Raw genomic sequence first — 19820 nt, 5'->3', positions numbered from 1 at the left:
TCTCATTGTGCCTCAGTGACTGCACTGCAGAGCTTGGCCACCCTCCACTAATTTGCAACATCTCAAGCTTTAAAACACTTTCTTTCATTCCAGTTCATCAGGGCCAGCTGGAAAAGCACCTGCCAAGTGGAGAACTCACTTGCAAAGGTTCACATCCAAAATGAGGCCTGGGACGCAGGCAGTTCTGCACTAATGCCTCAACACTTCTCACACCTGGGCTTCTTGCTAAATCCAAGAGGTGAATCAGACAGAAATACTTATTCCATTATGCTCATACCAATAACAGTGGGCTAGCACCAGGATTTTTAATAGATCTTGCTCTCATAATTCCCACACAAACACATTGCAAGGCACAGGTTGGTTATTCCATCTGGTAGCAGGCACCAGGGTCCTTATTTTGTCTTTTTTAAGTTTTTAGCATTTGGAAAGGCAGCATCACCCTTTGCTAACAGCTCTAGTACTGCAAAGTGGGCAACAAAAGCAACCCTGGGAGCTTCCCCAGAGATAGGCCTCTACCATGAGCCACAGGTGTAGTGCCCAGGGCCTGGCAAGGCTGTGGTGGGATGGCTGAGGACCCTACCCAACAGCAGATGTCCATCAGAGCTGAGCCGGGCTGCAGGAAAGACCCCAACATTTCCTAGGGGGATGGATCTAATCACAGATTTCAGAGCCCAGAGCAGCACTGGCACAGTAAAAACAGGGAAGGTTTATAGAGATTTGTAACAGAAATACTAAACCAGGCATGATTCAGTTTGAAGCATGAATGAAAATACCTGTGTAAACACCAGAAGAAACAGCAGAACAAGATTTAAAAGAATGGCTTCTATAGAAAGTGCAGAACACTGTTCCCAGTCAAATTGAGGAATGATTTGTTTCCATCTAGACCAAGCAGCCTGTTCTCTGATACCCAGGAAGGGATGAGCAATGAAGCATAGGAGCTTCCCTGGACCAAAAGAACATGGTTGCAGTTTAACAATTATTGCACTAACTTGGGAGAGAAGTGCCCCATAGAGACTGAAATGCAATCCCTATATCTGGAGCTGATCTTTCTCACCCCTCCAAAGCTCACACTCTGCTCATTCAGTATTTTATTTCCTGTCAAGAAAAAGTGGGTATGAATCCAAAACTTGAAATTTGTTTTATTTAAATATAATTACCATGCAAATACTACAAAATATATGCCTATACAAAAATCTTGTCAGCCAACGGGGATAACTAGCAATAAGGCATATTACTGATCATATTATTACAGCATTACAAATTCAAAGAATGAACTAACTCCTTGCAAGGGAACATATAAGAGGCGATGTGCAGGATCTAGCGGTCTATCTAGCATCTCATATGATATTCTTCACTTCAGTTTTGTTCATATCTCATTTACATAACCTGCAATACCTATACCTATACCTTTTTGTGCTTGTCCTGTAGGTGGACCTTCTCCAGAGTGCTAAGGAATTAAAAAGAAAGATGTTAAATTTTAGGTATTAGGAGAAAGGCAGAGAAATACCACATGCTGATTTCAAGCCATACAGTCTTGGTTCTGCTTCGGATGAATTTTCAGTAGTCTCTGTAACATGATACAGTGGCCTTTTGTGTCCAAGCCAACAGTTAAGGTAACATTTCCAGCTAAATCACCTTGGAGCTAAACAAGACAGGAGCTGACACCTTTGCCTTTTCAAATGCTCTGAGAGAGGAAAGACAACCTATCCCATTTGAAAAGGCAGAATGCAACACTCGATACTGACAGAGAAGCCTGTAGCCATCAGCTGCCTCTAACTGGCTTGTCCTGTATTTTTCAATGCCCAAGGACCACAGGAACAGGAGGGATGTCTGATAGAAGGCCACAGGCTCCAAAACCTGCAGATGTCCCATGAAGGATGTTACAAAAGTTCTTTCACCAAGGAGTTGCTTGGAAGGAAGGGTGGGGTTTGGAGGAAAGGGGGAATCTTTATCACAATTTATGGAGATTTACCAGCTGAACTGCTTCTCTTCATCTCCCTGTTCATTCTCTTCCTTTGTTGTCTGCTTGATTTCATTGCACATCTAGATTGCATTAACATGGATGTATCATAACAAAGCCTAGCTAAAACAGAAAGGAAAAAGACTCTCTCATACCTTGGCTGAGAACACTCCTGCTTCTGCCTGCCCACAACCCCTGGGGTGGGGGAACATAAGCACCTTCTAATTTATCCCACAATCATAAGCTCAGGATGAGTTTCAGGCATGTACTTGGGCAGAGGTCCCTAGAGTTAAAGTCTAATTCAGGTGATTCCTGTGTCTCAAGCAACCAGAGGAAGCTGTATCATTCTCCAAAGCTCAGCACTTTTCACTCCTGGCACTTCTGACGGGTTTCTGTCACCTTATTTTTCCAGTGCCAAGTGGGCCTAGTGCATGCACACTTACTCATCCAGTATCCTCTCCACCAACCTTGTTCCTTTCTCATTCATTCATATAGAATAACAGGAAGCATTCTTTTTCTTGTTTTATGGCACTTCTCACTTTCCCAGGCATTTCACCGACTTCTTTTTCTCAGTCACATACTTGTGAAATAGGAGTGCTGACTTAGCTTAATCACTTGCAATTTTCTGTACAGCAGTTCAATCTATGGAGTAATTAGATGAAGATACTACCCTGGCTCCAACCTCTCTCAAACACTTTGAAAACACAGCAGTCAAGAAATTACTGATGAAAAGAGCTAGCCAGCCATCCAATCCACATGGTCTAGTTTGGCTTCATAAAGCCTAAACTAACTATTCCACCAGGCATAGACACTTCCATAACACTAATCATCTCTGTACAGTCTGTACAGCAATGTCACTGTTTGATTTTGCTTTCACTCCAGTTTCCACTTGGCCACCCCTATACCCTTCTGATATCACTCAGGACATCATAAACTACATGAGGCAATTTCCATTTGCATAGCAAAAATTAGAAAAGTAATCCTCCAGTGGGCTTTGGGAGGTCACACAAAATGAACCTAACAACTCTTTCTGGCCATGGACTTTACCTTGGTCTCACTGCTAACCAGCCAATTGTTGCTTCTCCAGAAATAGCCTAGAAATTTGTCCTTTGGACAAATAGGCTTTACTTGAGCAGAAGAGCCACTTTCCAAGGTTTCTTTGCTTGTTATGTGGATTCTGAGAAATAACTCTAGAGTTGTGACAAAGAAATTACCAGGAAATTTTGTTTTTTCAAAAACAGTTCTTACTGAAGCATCTCAGTTCAATACGTATTGTTCTTTCTCTTCAGCTAGGCAAGCTTCTCATCATACAACCATACTCCCTTCCTTATCTCTTTTTCTGCCAGCATTTCCATCTATTTTGCAAGGGGAAAAAAAATGCATTTTAGGTGGAGGCGTAAGCACAGAAAATACCACTGAACAGCGTGAAAGTCATTTAAGTACAGTATATCCATTTTCTGGACAGCCCACCTGGAGATTTCTGCCACAGGATGTCTGCCTGCCCAAAGGAAACATCTCACTCACACAGGTACAAAGGCACAGTGGTACCCTCCACCACTTAGGTGAGGAGGCTCACCTAACTGAGGACTCTCTTCTATTGATTTTTTCCCTTGGTCCTTCCTTCAAATCAACTGCAAGAGCTGGAAGAAACCCTGTGAAAATTTAGCAACACCTCTCTTAAAACAGCATCTTGGTGAGGATTCACAGGAGGATGGCATGCAGACATGCTCAGTCAGGTCATAAAAACAACTAAAACCATTAATTCCCCATCTGTCCTACTTTTAGGCCTTTTTTATACTGGAACTTGTCCAACACTTCATTTCAGTCATTATTACTCCTGGGAATAATTTTTGTCCCCTGCTTTATCTTGTCCCTGTTGTGAAAAGTTGGTTGGGAGATGCCAGAGACCTAGCGGAGTCTCTTTTAAAGAAGCGATTTTATTTCACAGACTCTAAGATCTCTGTATTAGCCCTATCTGCACAAAGTCATGTTTCTGACATATTCAAACCATAGATATTCTTCTGGGGAAGTTCACAACCAATTAAGAATGAAGGCTGGGATTCCCAACTTGAAAAGTGAAGTTCCATTTTGGTACAGGTAAGGAGCCTTTTCTACAGTCATCTCCAGATGATGTTTCTCCTCAGAAGAAAACAAATGGGCTCCATGAGAGAGAGAAACACCACCACTATGAGCAATTCGAGGAAGAAATCGGTATTCAGCAGCCTGAAGGATCTCCATAGATGTTTACTCCCTTGTGCACAAACCAACTTAGAAAAGGAAAGAACAGTTTGCAGTAGACACTAGGCCCTAGAACATCTCCCTTGGTAGAAAGATCCACTACGGCTGTAAAGTCCTATGCCACACAGGGGCCTTTAAACTTGGTGTTAAGCACCTAGCAAGAAGGAGAAAAGGCAAATGCACAAAGCTCTCTGACATCTGGGGAGAGGTTAAACCCCGCCACTTCCAGGCACCAAATTTCCACAGGTAGGTCGGGCACCTCTTCTCTGTCAGTCATCTCTTCATCAGGGCCAGGTTTCATGGGTTTAAAACAAGAAGTTGCCTGCCTTTGTTGAGGACAGGAGGTCCCTTAGAGGGAGTCGTCAGGAAAAGTCTGGCCATTCCCCCTCCTTCCTAAAGCTGGTAATATTATTACTGTGTTAAGTTTTTAATTTTAATGCGATAACTGATTTTGCCAGGGGTATAATGAGATCATTTCTCTGGTGAACTGCTCCATGTACAAGACAGCAGTGATAAACAGGCAGGAGAAGGATCTCAGTGTGGTCCAAAATCAAGTGGAGGCCCTGCTTAGCATCAGATTAGAAGAGATACTAAAAGGGCCCAAAATCGTGAGGGGTGTCTCTATCTGGTTGAGCCTCGGCTGCTAACCTGGAGTTGGCCAATTAAAACAACTTTAATCTTTCTTGAGCAAAATGTCCCATGGCGGTAGTAGTTAGTAGTTAGTAGTAGTGGTGGTGGTGCCTGTGAGTGCCCTTCTCCCACGGCCTCTAGTGAGACATCAATCATCTGTCTGACCCTGATGAAAATCTCTTTTTTCTCCCAGGTTTGGAGTAGCGATCAGAAGCCCTCACTCCCCTCCCAAAAAAGTGAGCTCTGAGCCAGCAGCTTTTAAACTTCAAAGAATCAGTCTTCTTTTTAAATGAAGGAGAAGGCAGTACGGCACCTCCTTTTAATGGAAATTAGTACCTGTGAACAGTGCCTTTGAGGTAGTCTGTGCATGTTTGATAACTTGTTGATTAGTGGACAAAGTTTTAAAGAATTACACTGTATAAATGGATAGTTACTTTCCGTTTTATTTCTGTTCTGATCTTCCTGAGTGACTGGGTCATTGCCGACCATGTTTGTGTGGGAGCTCTGGGCTTCTGCATCTGCTTAATGAATCCTATTCTGAAAAGACATTGCATACACTGGAACTACAGACCGTATTTTCCCTTGGAGGAAGTGCTTATCAATGTCTCCCTGTTAATTCTCTCCTGGTTCATTAATCTTGTTCTCTGTTGTACGTTATGACCCAGCTACCACAGGAGGGATGTCAAGAATCACACAGAATTGCTTTGTGGTAGGGTGCTGCCTTGGGGAAAGGGAGTAACGGGTTCAAACCATTATTTTAGAACGCACGTTTTATTCGTTCCTGATCGCTTTGGCCAGTTCTGTCTGGATTTAAACACTTTGGATCTCACCTTTTACTTCCATATCAAGACTGATATGATATTTCCTCTGCTCTTCAGTACTCAGAGCAAATCATAGAATCATAGAATCATCGAATCATTTAGGTTGGAAAAGACCTTTAAGATCACCCAGTCCAACCATTAACCTAACACTACCAAGTCCACCACTAAACCAATTAAGGGGAGAGTAGCAATTTCATGTTTCCTGGCTTGGTGGCTGGAATCTTTTTTAATCAAAGTGAACACTAGGAATCATTAAGGTTGGAAAAGACCTTTAAGATCATCCAGGCCAACCATTAACCCAACACCACCATGCCCACTAAACCATGTCCCAAAGTGCCACGTCTACCCGTTTTTTGAACACTTCCAGGGATGGGGACTCCACCACCTCTCTGGGCAGCCTCTTCCAATGCTTGACTACCTTTTCCATGAAGAAATTTCTCCTAATTTCCAGCCTAAACCTCCCCTGGAGCAGCTTGAGCCCATTTCCTCTTGTCCTATCGCTAACTACATGGGAGAAGAGACCAACACCCACCTCACTACACCCTCCTTTCAGGGAGTTGTAGAGAGCGATAAGGTCTCCCCTCAGCCTCCTCTTCTCCAGGCTAAACAACCCCAGTTCCCTCACCGCTCCTCATAAGGCCTGTGCTCCAGACCCTTCACCAGCCTTGTCGCCCTTCTCTGGACACGCTCCAGCACCTCAATGTCTTTCTAGTAGTGAGGGGCCCAAAACTGGACACAGTATTCCAGGTGCGGAATCACTCATGTTTTAATTCGGAACACAGAGCAAGGCACGGCAGCGCTGGTGAGCCGCCGGGCTGGGTGCAGAGGGGCGGCGCGGCCCGGCCCGGCCCGGCCCCGCGGGCTGCACCTCCCGGCCCGCACCTCCCCTCCCGGCCCGGCCCCGCCCCGCCCGCGTTGCACCCCGTGCGCCGCACCCCGCTTGCGCCGCGCCGGCCGCGCTCCGGAAGTGACGCGCCGGCTGCGCGGGGCGCGCTGGGTTCCGGCAGGCGCCGCTCATGGAGGCTGCGGAGCAGCGAAGCGTCTGAGGGGGGTGCGGTGGCCGCCGCCATGTTCGGCTGCCTGGTGGCGGGCAGGCTGGTGAGCGCTGCCCGGGCGGCGGGCGGGGCCCTCCACCCGCTCGGGGCCGGGCTGGAGCTGCCGCGGGGCCGCCCCCCGGGGCTCCCCTGTCCCCTCGCGGGGTGCTGCCCGGGGCCGGCCCCAGGCAGAGGGGACCTTGCCGTCCTCCTCACGCCCGCCCGGCCCCTCGGCTGGCTCCTGCCCCACGTCCCCGGAGGCACCGTCCCCTCTGTTAATGGCGAGGCTCGGGCTCCTCAGAAGCCAGCTGGGAGCTTAGAAGCAGCTTTGTAAGGCTAGATTGTGCGTCGGCAGCAAGGTTGTGGCATCTCGGGTAAAGAGCAGGGTACCGTTTGCTCTGGCGTTCAGCCACCCTTCTACCGCCTGCCTCGAGGTCTGTGGTATTTCCTATATGAACAGGTTTCCGTGCGCCTGGGGTTGTGCCAGCCAGGTGGTCAAGAGCCACTGCTTATAGACGTGGCAAGCTCTTCTGCGCTCTGTTTTCCTCCTGCGCACATGGGGAGCGAAGGTGCTCTGATCCTGTAGTCCCGGGTGGGATATATGTTCAGTGCAGGTAGAACAAGAGTGTTGTGCTTTTTAGTGATACTTTTTGCAGTTGTTCTTCTTCTGTGTTTTACTTTTATCTGGCTATTTGCTATTTAGGTTAGTAAACATAACTTTTTGTTGTGTTCTGCTTTAGGTGCATTTCTGTAATAGGAAATTCACAGTTACTGTTCAAGATGAAAAACATAGTAATACTAATAAAGGTTTCATTCTTTTTAGGTACAAGCAGCTCCCCAACAAGTGGCTGAAGACAAATTTGTATTTGATTTACCGGACTATGAAAACATCAACCATGTAGTGGTCTTCATGCTGGGAACAATACCATTTCCAGAAGGAATGGGAGGATCTGTCTATTTTTGTTATCCGGACCAGAGTGGTATGGCAGTGTGGCAGCTGCTGGGGTTTGTCACTAATGAGAAGCCAAGTGCCATCTTCAAAATTTCTGGTCTGAAATCTGGTAAGAATAGTAAAGTGTAACAGTCAAGGAAACAGATGTGCTTCTGCATGCATAAGGGGATGAATGTTTGAAGGTGGTTTTGAACAAAAAACTGCTTGAAAAGGCAGACCTCTGTGTGTTTTCAGGTAGTCCCTAGCAGATGTGGTACTAAAAGCAGTCTGCCAGGTTTATGGAAGTCTGTCTGTACATTAATGTTCCTAGCGGAATTTCTCTCATTCGCTCTTGTATGTGGTGTTGATCTAGAAATTCCTTTGAGCAGGCTTGGTCTGTGTTCCAGTGGAAGAATGACCCTGTAACTTCCATAGCATGTTTTTTAGGCATTTGTCTAGACACGCCTGCAGAATTTTCTTTCAGCTTCCACTGTTAAGTCGTTGTATTCTTTGTAGCACAGAGACAGGTTTCGTAATTAGTAAAGTCTGATGCAGTGATTTCGGACAGCTAGCCGCTTCCAGTTCAGGCGCGGTTGCGCTATACAATTGTCCAGTAGAGGGTGTCGTCATTGGAAAGCAGCTTTCCAAATGTTTTAGTATTTTTTTTATATAGACCTGAGTCAGAGAAGTCTGACTTGTATGGGAGCTAGAGGATGTTGGTACTAGCTGAAGTAGGTGTGGGTGTGTTTCCCTAAATATATGGGGGTTTTGCAATGCATATTATAAAAATGATAAAGTGCCCCAATGGCACAGCTTTGTCTTATTAAAGGGACAGATACGTCAGTCAATCAGCTTAAAGTGTTATGGTGATAAAGTAATACACATCTTTTATAGGCTTCATTGTAGTCTACAGCCTTAACTTGAATCTGTTTAGGTAAGCATTGAGGTTGCTGTGATAAAATGTATTCATTCATAAGGTGGCGTACTTTCTTTTGAATCAGTCCTAGATGGCAGTGTGACATGAGATAAGGGCTCTCAAGGTGCAGAGCAAAATGAGTTCTGATCATATACGTTTCTCAAAAATCTGGGCTTACTTCAGAGAGAGAACAGCCACAGGAAGGGTTTTGGCAGGGGCGTGTTTTTGTGTATCCCAAAGCTGTGTTGTTAGTGAAACAGTAAAGTGTATTGCTGGTTCTTTTGCCATATGTTTCTCATGCTTGAAAGACTTGCTGTATTTTATATGCTTTCAGACAGCTTTGGAGGAAAACACATTTTCAGATGCCTTTTGCATGACTAGCCATGATTTCCAAGGGCTGCTCTCAAGGAAGAACTCTGTGACATGGTTGAATGCACTTGCAATGTCGTGAGGCAGTGCTGTGCTTGATCTGAACAGCAGAGAGCTCTGCTCTTCCCACTGTTGTCTACAGCTTATCTCGGACTGTAGATTCAGTATAAGCTACACAGCCTTAGTTTCCACTGCCATAAACAACTGTATGACGGAGAAGACTATGAGACTGTAGAAAGGGGAGATCAGAGGGGGATTACAGAGAGCTGGAATCATCGAGAGACATTACTGACTGTTAAAATCTGTGTTTTGGGTTTAATCTCTTGTTGAGAGGAAAAAAATTTGTGTCCCTGTTTGTCGGCTCCCTGTGAAGCGGTGGTTGCAGCAGAGTTTCTTGCTATGTGATGAAGAGGACCAGCACATTTCTTATATGGACGTGAGTGGCCAGCTGAAGTGCCATAGTGTTTTATTACACAGACTTTGGGAAAGGTTAAACATACCATTTGTAACTCTTATGTTAAGTTTGTTTAGTGCCTGAAATGCCCTGGAACTGTACAGTTTTTGTGATGTGTGTAACTTGCCCACATTGCACATTGTTGTAAGGACCGGTTGGGCTGTTAAATACAGTGTCTGGGGGTGAGGGATTAGACTCCTGGACTATGAGGGTCAAGTAAAATGGCATTGCCCCAGGTTTTTTTGTTTGTTTCTCTCCTTCTTCCTGTCCCATGCTCGCTTAGGAAAGCCAATGCAGGTGAACGTTGCAGTGTTTCCAAGTGGGATACCAGAATGTTTTCTCAATACATGAACTAAAGGGGAAATTGCTTTTGTGGAATACAGTCTTCAATGTGAAAGTGACTCGTGGAGTAGAGACTAAATTATGAACCTGGACACTTGTTCCTTGACTACAGTTGCTATTTAAATTCGGATAGCCTTCCTTGAATAAGAGATTTCTAGATTGGTTCTTGAAGGTGTCTCATAGGAATGTCATAGTACCCCCTAAAAGATTCTCTTAGAGCTCCTCTACAAATCAGGAGAAGTTTGTTGAATTGTATTTCTTAGTAGTCTCAGTACAAACTTAATATATCTAAAAGCAGGCTTTTCTGTTGTTCTTCTTGCTAACCTTTGACCATTCTTAAAAGGTATGCTGTGAGGCTAGAAATGTAAGTGCTTGTGTGGGTTGTGGGTTTTTTGTGTTTGGGTTTTTTGTTGTTGTTTTGACCCTTTGATTTAGCAAGTGAAGTCTTGCATCTGCTGATATTGATTGTAAGTTCAGGAGTCAAAGGCCCGAAGTGTCCAGCATTATTACATGTTTCTTCTTGAGGATTAACTATTATGTAAGATAGTGACTGGCTTTGCAATAAGCATTAAATCTGAATTTTTTTCCTCTTCAGATGCAATCTTCGTGTTTGCTGGAAATAAGACTATTAAATCACTGCTTCCTACCCACTCACCCCCCCCCCCCCAACCAGAATTGGGGGTTATATTTCATGCTAAAAGCTGAATAATGTGTGTTTGTGAAGTTTGGGGTTTTTCTGGTCATTTCCTCACCCTGCCAGTGGGATGACAGTCACTGTGTATTCTTTCAGTCTCTTCCTGCTTCTGGATTTGTCATTTAACAGCCTGTAGTCAAGGCAGAATAGAATGTTTCTGGCTTTAACAAAGCTGAGTGACTTCTTTAGTGCCAGGAGGAATAAAGCAGCAATATACCTTCGTGAAAAGAGGCTGAGTCGATCTCTTAAAATTGTGCAATTCCTGCACTTGTGTAATAAGCTGCAGCTGTAATCAAATGTTGTAGTAAGATCCCTCAGTGCCTGCTGGAGCTGCGCTAGCAGTGCTAACTGTATTCATTCATTAAGGTCACTGGCATTCCTAATGGCATCACTGTGAGCTTTGTCACTCGCCACAGGGAACTGTGGTCAGTTCTCAGGGTGTGACCGAAGAGTTCAAGTTTTTTGCTTGGGCTCCTGATGCCCTTGCAGAGCATGACTGCTCTTGGAAGGCAAGACATAGGTTCTGCTGGGTTTTGCCACAGGTGGTGTGTTTAGGTTGCTTTGGAAAATGTTGCGGATAGAATGATTTGCTGGCCTTCCTTTTCCAAGCAGGAAGTTACGCTGCAGGGAAGCAGTTTGGGCCTAGAGGATCAAGCTTTACAAGAATGCCATTGCTGCCAGTTGCCACTGTTACTGGCTTGTCTGTACTTTCAGATCTGGAGAAGAATAATGGCTGGTAACACTTCAGTGCGTGCAATTATATATTCTTCTGTGACTGCATGTTGTTTTACTGATTGAGAGTAGATTAATTTAGTGTGATTGTGCCTAAAGAAGGGGCTTATAAATACTCCTTGCCTTGGAGTTGTAAGGTTTTTTATTTTTCAGTTGTGCCTTGAAGTGTAGCAGAGATAGAAAACAAACCTTGGGCTGGGATTTTGCACCCTTACTGGAAGTATGTTGACAAGTGGGATAAAAGTGACAGGATAGCCTCTTCCATTACAGACTTTTTCTGCTGTGCAGCCAGCAGTGATGCTGTTTTCCACTTACAAATATACCTTCTAATATAATGTCTGCATTTGAGGCCTACACACGGGCAAGGTTTCTCTTGCCTTATTGGCCTTGTGTTTAAAGTAGCATTTTAACAGTGAGTGCTTAACTTGTAAATGTAGCACTATATTGCAGTTGTAGGATCTAGAGTGCGGAGCGACCCTTGACTTCAGTTGAAAAGGGTACTGGGGTGCCTTCACTATGGGTTGGATGTTGGTTTCTTTGTGGTAATGCCTTGTGTCTCTGCAGAAGTTTGGGCAAGTTTCTGAGATCTTCAGTCTGAGCCTCAGCTCGATTTCTCAAACTTGCGGTGTTTTTGCTGGCTGAGTTTTTGACCGTGGAGCTAAGTCAAATGGTACTTTAGGTTTCAGTTAGCCTTTCTTGCAGCTCAAAATAGTGTCGATTGGTCTGTAAGACAGCTCTTAATTCACTTTGCTTTCTCCTCCTAGTAGGAGGCCAGAGTGTGCTACTGAAACATCAGTTCTGCGTTAAGGGGGTACTTGTCTATTGTGCTCACTCAAACTTAGGTGGAGCATTAGTATTTGTTTACTAATAGCATTGTGGTCCCCCGGACCTTTTTCCTGTATATTCCTTTACAGATGCTGACAAAGAGGAGTGCATGATTTAAGTGACTCTAGATGCCTGTCATTGTTTGCAGAGACCCTAGCTGAAGCTGGGACTAAAAGTACTGGTTAATACTCAGCTGAGAAAGGTCAGAAGTGATGGCAGGGGCTGGGATGATGCCTGTGTGAGCCGTATGCAATTTAGGGGTGTTTTTCTGCCTGATTCATTGTTTCCTTTGTGGCTCTTGCAAAGTCAGAGGTCTTTCTGTTCTGTGGCTATTCCTTTGACCTTTGGTGCTGTTGGTGGTTTTGAGCAGTTCAGATGAGACCTGGGGCTGCCCAGCCCTCCACAGGGATAGCTTCTTGAGGTAATGTTCTCTATTTTTCGGTGCACAAACAGGTTCACAAGCACCTGGTTTGAATGAGTGAATCAAACAACTGTGCAGCAGTGCTGCATGTTTCCTGTCTAGCTGCAATTGTTACAATATGAATTAGAGGGTTGGTTCCTGTAGAGAAAGGTTCTGCTGGCTTTTACTCACAGATCATATTTCCTGTTGAATCCATTTACCTCATAGGGAGCTTTAAAATTACATTTTCCTTTTTTTAGAAATTTCCTTAAGATCTGCTGTGGTTATTTTAAATGTACTTATCACACTGTTTCATCTGTTGTGCTTGTGTGCACTTGTGCCTGTGCTTGGACTGCATGACTTTTCTGTATTTCTGAGGTAGGGAGATCTCTCTGGTGGGAGTTGAGGAATACCTTCTGTAGAAGAAACATGGTGATTTAAGTAACACAGTCTTTACACGTGCGCCAAATCTAATGTGTGCTGTTTGTGGTGCTTTCAGGGAAGGGGAGTCAACATCCCTTTGGTGCCATGAACCTCCCCCAGACGCCAACGGTGGCCCAGATTGGAATCTCAGTGGAACTGCTGGAGAACCTGGCCCAGCAGACTCCGGTTGCAAATGCTGCTGTGTCATCAGTAGATTCATTCACAGAGGTAGCTTGGACGTTTTGCTTTCAGAAATTCTCTGTACTATGGAAGTTTTAAGAATTGAGCCTCTGAATCATAGAATGCTTTGGGTTGGAAGGGACCTTTAGAGGTCATCTAGCCCAACCCCCTGCAGTGAGCAGGGACAGCTTTAACCAGATCAGGGTGCTCAGAGCCCCGTCCAACCTGACCTTGAATGTTCCCAGGAATTGGGCCTCCACTGCCTCTCTGGGCAACCTGTGCCAGTGTTTCACCACCCTCATTAAAAAAAAAAATTCTTCCTTATATCCAGTCTAAATCTGCCCTCCTTTAGTTTAAAACCATTACTCCTTGTCCTGTCACAACAGGCCTTGCTAAAAAGATTGTCCCCATAAGAACAACTAATTAAAAAAAAAAAAAAAAAAAAAGCTGTAGGATTGTAACCAACCTAATTGTTGTCAAGTCACTTGGCTGGATGCTTTGATACTTTGAAATGACTTTTTTTTTTTTACACTGGAAAACTGTCTCCTGTAAAGGATTAGATTTTGCATGCTCAGTGGAATCAGGCCAATAGACTCACTTGTGTTGATGTCACTCTACTGTCAAAATATTTATGATACTTCCTTGTAGGAGCAGCTATGACTAAATGCATGTAAGAGACAGTGGATCTTTGGTGATCTGTAGGTGCTGGAACTCTAGTGCATAGACTTGCAGGGATGGTCAAAAATTACTCAAATGTCAAGGCAGACATGGGCATGGATGCAGATAGATGTCCAAGTGTACCCCTGACCTTTGAGAAATCCTTCTGATGTAGTTCTGCAGAACTACAGAATCATGCCCTCTCCCACAGAAAGATGTGGGTGTTTTGGTTTTTTTTTTCCCCAGTTCTTTCCCTGTGGACCAGGCCTTGGGCTGCAACACTTGCCATTTTTTACCCAGCATGTCTGTTAGTTTGAACCTCTAGCAATCCCCAGCCAGCAGTGGCAGTTAGTTGGCCATCTGACAGCAATTCAAGGCAAGATAGATCTGCATGGCAGGTCTTGATTTCCCTAACACTGATGGCTCTGGCATTATCTTCTACCATTTCAGAAGTTGGTGAGGCTTTTCTTGAGGCTTTTTTTTCTTGCTCACTTTCCTTACAGACACTTGCTGAGGTAGATTGGTAATTGAACAGTAATCCTGATAATGAAGCTGATGTCCTTTGGCAGTTTATGCACATAATAGCTCCAAATAGGTAAGGTCTCTTGGAGAAAGGTATCATGACTAGGAGTTAATCAACAGCTGTTTTTGTATAGTATGGCTAATTGAGCTTTTTCTGGAGTTGTTAGGGGCAAGTGACAACTAAATAATATTTCTGATTCCACCAATTTTTGTAATAGCAGTAGTTAAGTCATGAGGCAGTAATGTGCCACTTGAGGTCATTTGGAAGGTGGCTGGTGAATTGTTCTGGCAAGAGTATTTAAAGAAAAAAACCCACCACACCTCATGATTGCATAACTTCTATTTTTTTTAAATGTTATTTCCAGTTAGGCGGACTTTTCTATTAAAAAAAGAGTAGCATCTTAACCGAAATTGTGTATTGCTTTCAAGGAATGCAGCTGAGCCAAAGGTTGAAGTAATAGTTACTCCTGGAGTGAAAATGTGTAAAGTCATAGTTGAAGAAAACCTTTGAGGGAGTAGGTAGCAGAGGAAGGGGATATGACTGGGAGCATGTTTGTGAATAACTAGTGGCTTTTACTTAATACTCAACGTCATCTCTTTGGAACTGCTACATTATAGCAATAAAAGTATATTTTTTTAAAGGCAGAATCATTCATTGCTACTCTAAGTTAAGGGGTTGCTCTCCCACTACATTTTTAGTAAGTTTTATGAAGCTTTATGATTGTATATATTTTTTATATATGTAGTTATATTACAAAAGAGTTGTATGGAAAAAAGTGGGACAAAACCACAGAGTTCTGCATGTGAGTGGGGTGAGACTGAGGGTAGGCTCCTGGGTTCTAGGACATCAGTTCTTCCACTGCTTCTGTCAGAGCAGGTGGAGGGAAGCACAGGAGTGTGCACGTATTGCCCCAGGCTCTGTTTTTCTCCATCATTTCGCTGCCTATGAAAATAGTTTGTTCTCCCACCAAAACAATGCATACTTTTTTACAATAAAAAGAATAGGGGAAAGAAGGAGGTACCATAGGCTTATGTATTTGTAGACTGGCTGGGAGTGTCTGACAGCCTCATCCTCTGCACATGGGGCTTACTGTTTCTTGGCCTGTCTTTCGCTATTTTACTTCCATATTTTACTCCCTTATTCCTACAGTTTAGGAGTTTCCTATACATCTTTTTCATGTTTTCCCCAGCAAGATCTTGTGGCAGAGGATGCCGGGATAGCAGTCCTTGTGTGGTGAAAGCTAAAGGAAATTTCCCAGTCACTGGAGTCTGACAATGAGTTGTAACATAACGAGGCAGATTGCAGACTTTTCAGCTGGTTTAACAACTAGTGTTTTGCTATGAGCTGGAATGGCAGCTTTGACCTGGTCTACAGTTCTTCTGTTGGTTTAATTTGGAGGAGAGGGATACCTCTTGTCACTGCATCACTTCTTTGTCACAAGAAGAAAATGTTCTTCCCAAAGCTGCTTATTCAGCTGGATGAAATTGGGCAGGGAGAGGGCAAGTGAAGATTCTGAAAATTATTTCTGGATGGTGTCTGGATCTGAGGGCAAGACTGAGAGTTAGTATGTTTTGATCAATTTAAAATGGACATCCCTGGACCTACTATGTCCACTTTCCCATTGTGTTTTAGATGACAATGCTAATTTTACTTCCTATAGGAGTTGTATATCTGTTAAACTTTTGCACAAAAATTCAAATTGAAAGAAGAACTTACTTAAAATGTCTCTTTTTATTTCAGTTCACTCAGAAAATGTTGGATAACTTCTATAACTTTGCTTCCTCGTTTGCTGTTACTCAGGCACAGATGATCCCAAATCCTTCTGAAGCTTTCATTCCTGCAAATGTCGTTCTGAAATGGTAATGGCAATGATCTCTAGTAACAAGTGTTCTTTTTTCTAGGCATTAAATCAGCTGGTTTCCAAGTATTGAACTACTGTCATGCTATTCAGTGAGACGATGCAAAAACATTTAAAAGTGTTTGTTGTTATTTATCTCAAGTATAGAGAGGTTTTACCCGCTGTTTTTTACATTTATTTGTCAGCATCTTCTTACCAGTTTTTTGTTAGCAAAATGCTATACAGTCTATGAAATCTTTTTGCTTCTAGAAATGTTGCCCTTGACGTATGTGGATTTGCACTATGTTGCTGATTATGCAAATGCTCTGGAGTCATGGGAAGACAGAACACACTGATACTTGTCATCTTGTGCTTATTTGTTACGCTTGGTCTCTTCCTTGACATGGTTCCAGCATAGTTGCATTGCTTCAGAATATGGGAGAGGTGGGGAAATCGTATTCCTAGTTGACCTGGTTCTATCGCCAAGACCCTTGAGTACAAATGCAGAAGTTTCTCTGAGTTGTTTTCCAGGGACTGGTTTAAGAAATAACTGTCTATAGGGATAGCCCATGTAGTCTGGAGATAAATTGTGAACTGCAGGCAGTCCTTCAGGATGTCTGGAAAATTCTGTCCTACAGTTTATCAGTTTAGCCTTCTTTAGCCTCTACAGTATTAACCTAAACCCTTTTTAAGACAGTATTTTGGGCTCTCTGAATACAGTTTTCTTGTTAGTGCTGATCTCATGAATATGCAGGCAGTTAACATAAGCAATATACTTTGGGTGTATAACTTGATGCAGATCTCTTCTGTTTAGAAGGTAACTCTACGCACTCCATGAATATGTGTGGGTAAGGTCTCTGATGAGAGAAATCAAAGGAAGACAGGCTAGAGAAGCAGGGCAATGGCTGGTCATTGCCTGCATGATGCTGAATTTGCTTTTGGCTGTTCAAAATAGTGTAGTGAAGTGAGGCATAACTCATTTGTGTATAGAAACCTGTTAATGTGATTACAGCCATGGGAAAAACATTTTTTGGCTCTGTTCATATGTTTGTGAGTCACTGTAATGTGTTTAATTATAGCTTGTAATATGTAGAGTATCTTAGGTCTCTGTAACGGGCTAGCTGCAATGGAAATTCAATAGTTTGGCTTAGAAATTCATTCATAAATAAGCCTTTCTCTAATTTGAGTGGGTTTAAAACCCCGTTAGAGTCTTTTCTCATTTGAGTTGGGTTAGGAGCAATGAGATGTAGGAGGACCTTTTTTTGTTTTGTTTCATTGGCAGTACCTTTTGATACCTTACAGCTTGGGCTTATGAGGATCAAAAGGGGTTTTTAGGCCTTTGTAGCTCAGAGCCTGGGTTGGTTTTTTTGGTTTTTTGGAAAGTCACAGAAATCATATACTTTCCCTATTTCTTCACTGTAGGTCAATAATGAATTCTGATGTTCGGTTTGTTTGTGGTTTGCTTGTTTCTGCAAGTATGGAAAGTGAAATTAGGACAGCATATGTGCATACTTGATTCCATTATGTGTTAGAGAATTACTTTTACTCATTAGATTTTTATTAAAACATTACTGTATATAATAAATGTGGAAGTTAGAATTATTTGGTGAGGGTGGAAAAATAATGGGGACTACTTTGTCTCAAGGTTTCTATTAGAACTACAAGGCGAATGGATGCATAGTCCTAAGTGCAGAAATGTCTGCAGTCCCCTCTTCCTTACCTGTGAGGAGGTTGCACGTAGCCCGCTAGGAAGCGATCACGAGTTGGAGGCTGTGGTCTCTGTGCAAGCCTGCTCCAGTCTGTCAAGCCTGCTAGCTCGTGTCCGCTGTTCCGTGAACTGAGAAGTGCTAAGCTGGCTCTGGGCATCCTAGATGGAGCAGCACTGACTGGGTAGTACAGGGACAGCTGAACTGGGTTCAGAAGCACTGGTGTTACCTTGTTTTTCCCAGTATTACAGTGTATCCCTAAATGGCACGAGGTTTTCTTGGGTTGGTTTTGCTGGGGTTTCTTCTGTGAGATACCTGGGGCAATTACTAGGATGATGGGCAGCCTCAGACTCACACTTGTACCTGCCTGAACTTTGATTTCCTAGTCCAAAAAATGTTACGCCCAAAATAGGTACTTTTAATTCACTTACAATTTTACTAAGCTTGAATGAGCATCTGTGAATATTCTTGATACGGAAACAGAAAGGAGGATTTTGGATTTACTCATTTCCTTGTGTGGAGTCAATGTAATTTATCATGTTCTCCACATAGGCTAAATAATTTGTACCATTTTTTAAACCATTTTATTTGCAGCAGCTTTTGGGTTTTGGTTGTGTGGTTTGTTTGTTTTTTTTTCTTTTTCCCCTAGGTATGAGAACTTCCAGAGACGTCTGACACAGAACCCTCTCTTCTGGAAAACATAAGCTTAAATTGTATCATTTGAAGTGCTTTCTAAACGGTGTTACCTGAAAGATGCAGCAAGTAACTCCCCTGAAGAATCTGGGGGTGGGGGAAGACAATTAGCCTGAATAGACAAACTTGTAACTTTTGTATTACTCTTGAAAATTATTTAAAATTAAAATCCATGAAAAATACTTGCCTATGCGTTGTGGGTTGTTTTTTTTTTTTTTAATTGAAGTACTTGGCTGCAACAAGAAATCAGTGGTGCATGTGTAGAAAAATTATTTTGAAGTTGCATTTAAAGTGGAAGAAATTACAAGACGAGAAATTGCAGCACTGTTTCATACTTGTGTGATGTTTTGGGGTGTTTAATTGTAAACAAAATAAATGTAGTTTTTCCTTCTTTACCTCATTCTGAAGGGTGATCAGGCAACTGAGAATATGCTGATGGTTTTCCTGCTGGTACTTGCACTTTAAGTCCTTTCACTTTGTGGACAAACAATATTCCTGTCCCCACATGCTCAAGGAATGTTGGTTTAAATTCTTCTGGAGAGGTTGGAAGAAGCTGATGTCCCTTCAGTTTGGTATGAGAAGGTATCTTTTCTTCAGTAGCTTTCACTATTTAGTGCTCCAGACAGCACAATGTCCCTAGAACTGCTGCAATGAAGAAACAGCTTTGTTTCCAAGCACCCTCATCTGTTGTAGGTGCTTTGCTTGATGTTTGAAGTAGGCCTGCCATGCCTGCGGTCTGTGTTGCTATGTGTAATGTTGGGGCAGCCACCTATGAAGGAAGCAGTGAGAGAGAAAGCAGGAGGAGACCTTAGTTCTTCCCCCCCACACCCAGTTGTTGATGTGTGAGAGGGGGACACTGGTGTTTACTGCAAAAGAGGATAGAGGACCTGGTGCTTTAGAAATGCTCAGGTGTGACTGATGGGTAAACGAGGATAGTTATCATCCCTCAGAGGGGGTTGCAGGCATGGTCTTTGTGTGCATCATCCCATTCTCTGTTGCTGGCCTCTCCTGTTTCCTCGAGGAGAGGCTGCTCTAAAGCTTTCCGAGGGGAAACACGCAGTGCTGCTGGGCGGGGGCTCACTACTTGCAACCCAGTTACAGGCTTGCAGCCAAGTTTTGTGTCCTACTTGTACAAAATTTCTGCAAATGGTTTCTTGTGTGGAAATATTTTAGTACAGAGGGTGTGGAAGTTAATTTTCCGATATGCTGTTTTATGTTTCTCCCTCACGATCAGACCCTATGGACATGTTCATGATGGATTTGTGTAACAGTTAACGATGGTGAAAGGAAGTAAATGTGGGTGGGAGGAAACCTTTCTGCATATTTCAGGCTCTGAGGAATGGAATATCAAATAGCACTTAACTGCTCCTTCCTTGATGCTGTAGAAACAACCCCCTTGGTTATTCACTCAAGGGAGAGACAAAACATGCTGCTCTGGTAGCAGAGGCCGTGGCC

At 43.3% G+C, this 19820-nt stretch overlaps 1 protein-coding gene across 2 annotated transcripts; it reads left to right on the top strand.

Annotated features, from left to right (window-relative positions):
• Nucleotides 1–6716: 6716 nt before the first annotated feature.
• Nucleotides 6717–18527, top strand: HIKESHI (heat shock protein nuclear import factor hikeshi). 2 transcript variants are annotated; one of them, XM_075716145.1, is made up of 5 exons: nt 6717–6747; nt 7507–7744; nt 12846–12997; nt 15930–15988; nt 18322–18527. In XM_075716145.1, the coding sequence occupies exons 1-5, from the start codon at nt 6718–6720 to the stop codon at nt 18374–18376; spliced, it is 534 nt and encodes a 177-aa protein (XP_075572260.1). In that variant the 5' UTR covers nt 6717; the 3' UTR covers nt 18377–18527. The 2 variants fall into 2 exon arrangements, with proteins under 2 accessions (XP_075572260.1, XP_075572251.1); XM_075716136.1 differs by having other exon boundaries at nt 15870–15988.
• Nucleotides 18528–19820: the final 1293 nt, after the last annotated feature.

The sequence above is a fragment of the Pelecanus crispus genome, chromosome 1 (assembly GCF_030463565.1).
Source record: "Pelecanus crispus isolate bPelCri1 chromosome 1, bPelCri1.pri, whole genome shotgun sequence".
Classification (NCBI taxonomy): Eukaryota; Metazoa; Chordata; class Aves; order Pelecaniformes; family Pelecanidae; genus Pelecanus; species Pelecanus crispus.
This window is presented reverse-complemented; position numbering and strand designations above follow the sequence as displayed.

Coding starts and splice junctions, on each gene's coding strand:
- HIKESHI (XM_075716136.1), top strand. CDS start 6,718: ATGTTCGGCTGCCTGGTGGCGGGCAGGCTG. Junction 12,998..15,869: donor CAGTAGATTCATTCACAGAG/GTAGCTTGGACG, acceptor TTTTTATTTCAG/TTCACTCAGAAAATGTTGGA. Junction 15,989..18,321: donor GCAAATGTCGTTCTGAAATG/GTAATGGCAATG, acceptor TTTTTCCCCTAG/GTATGAGAACTTCCAGAGAC.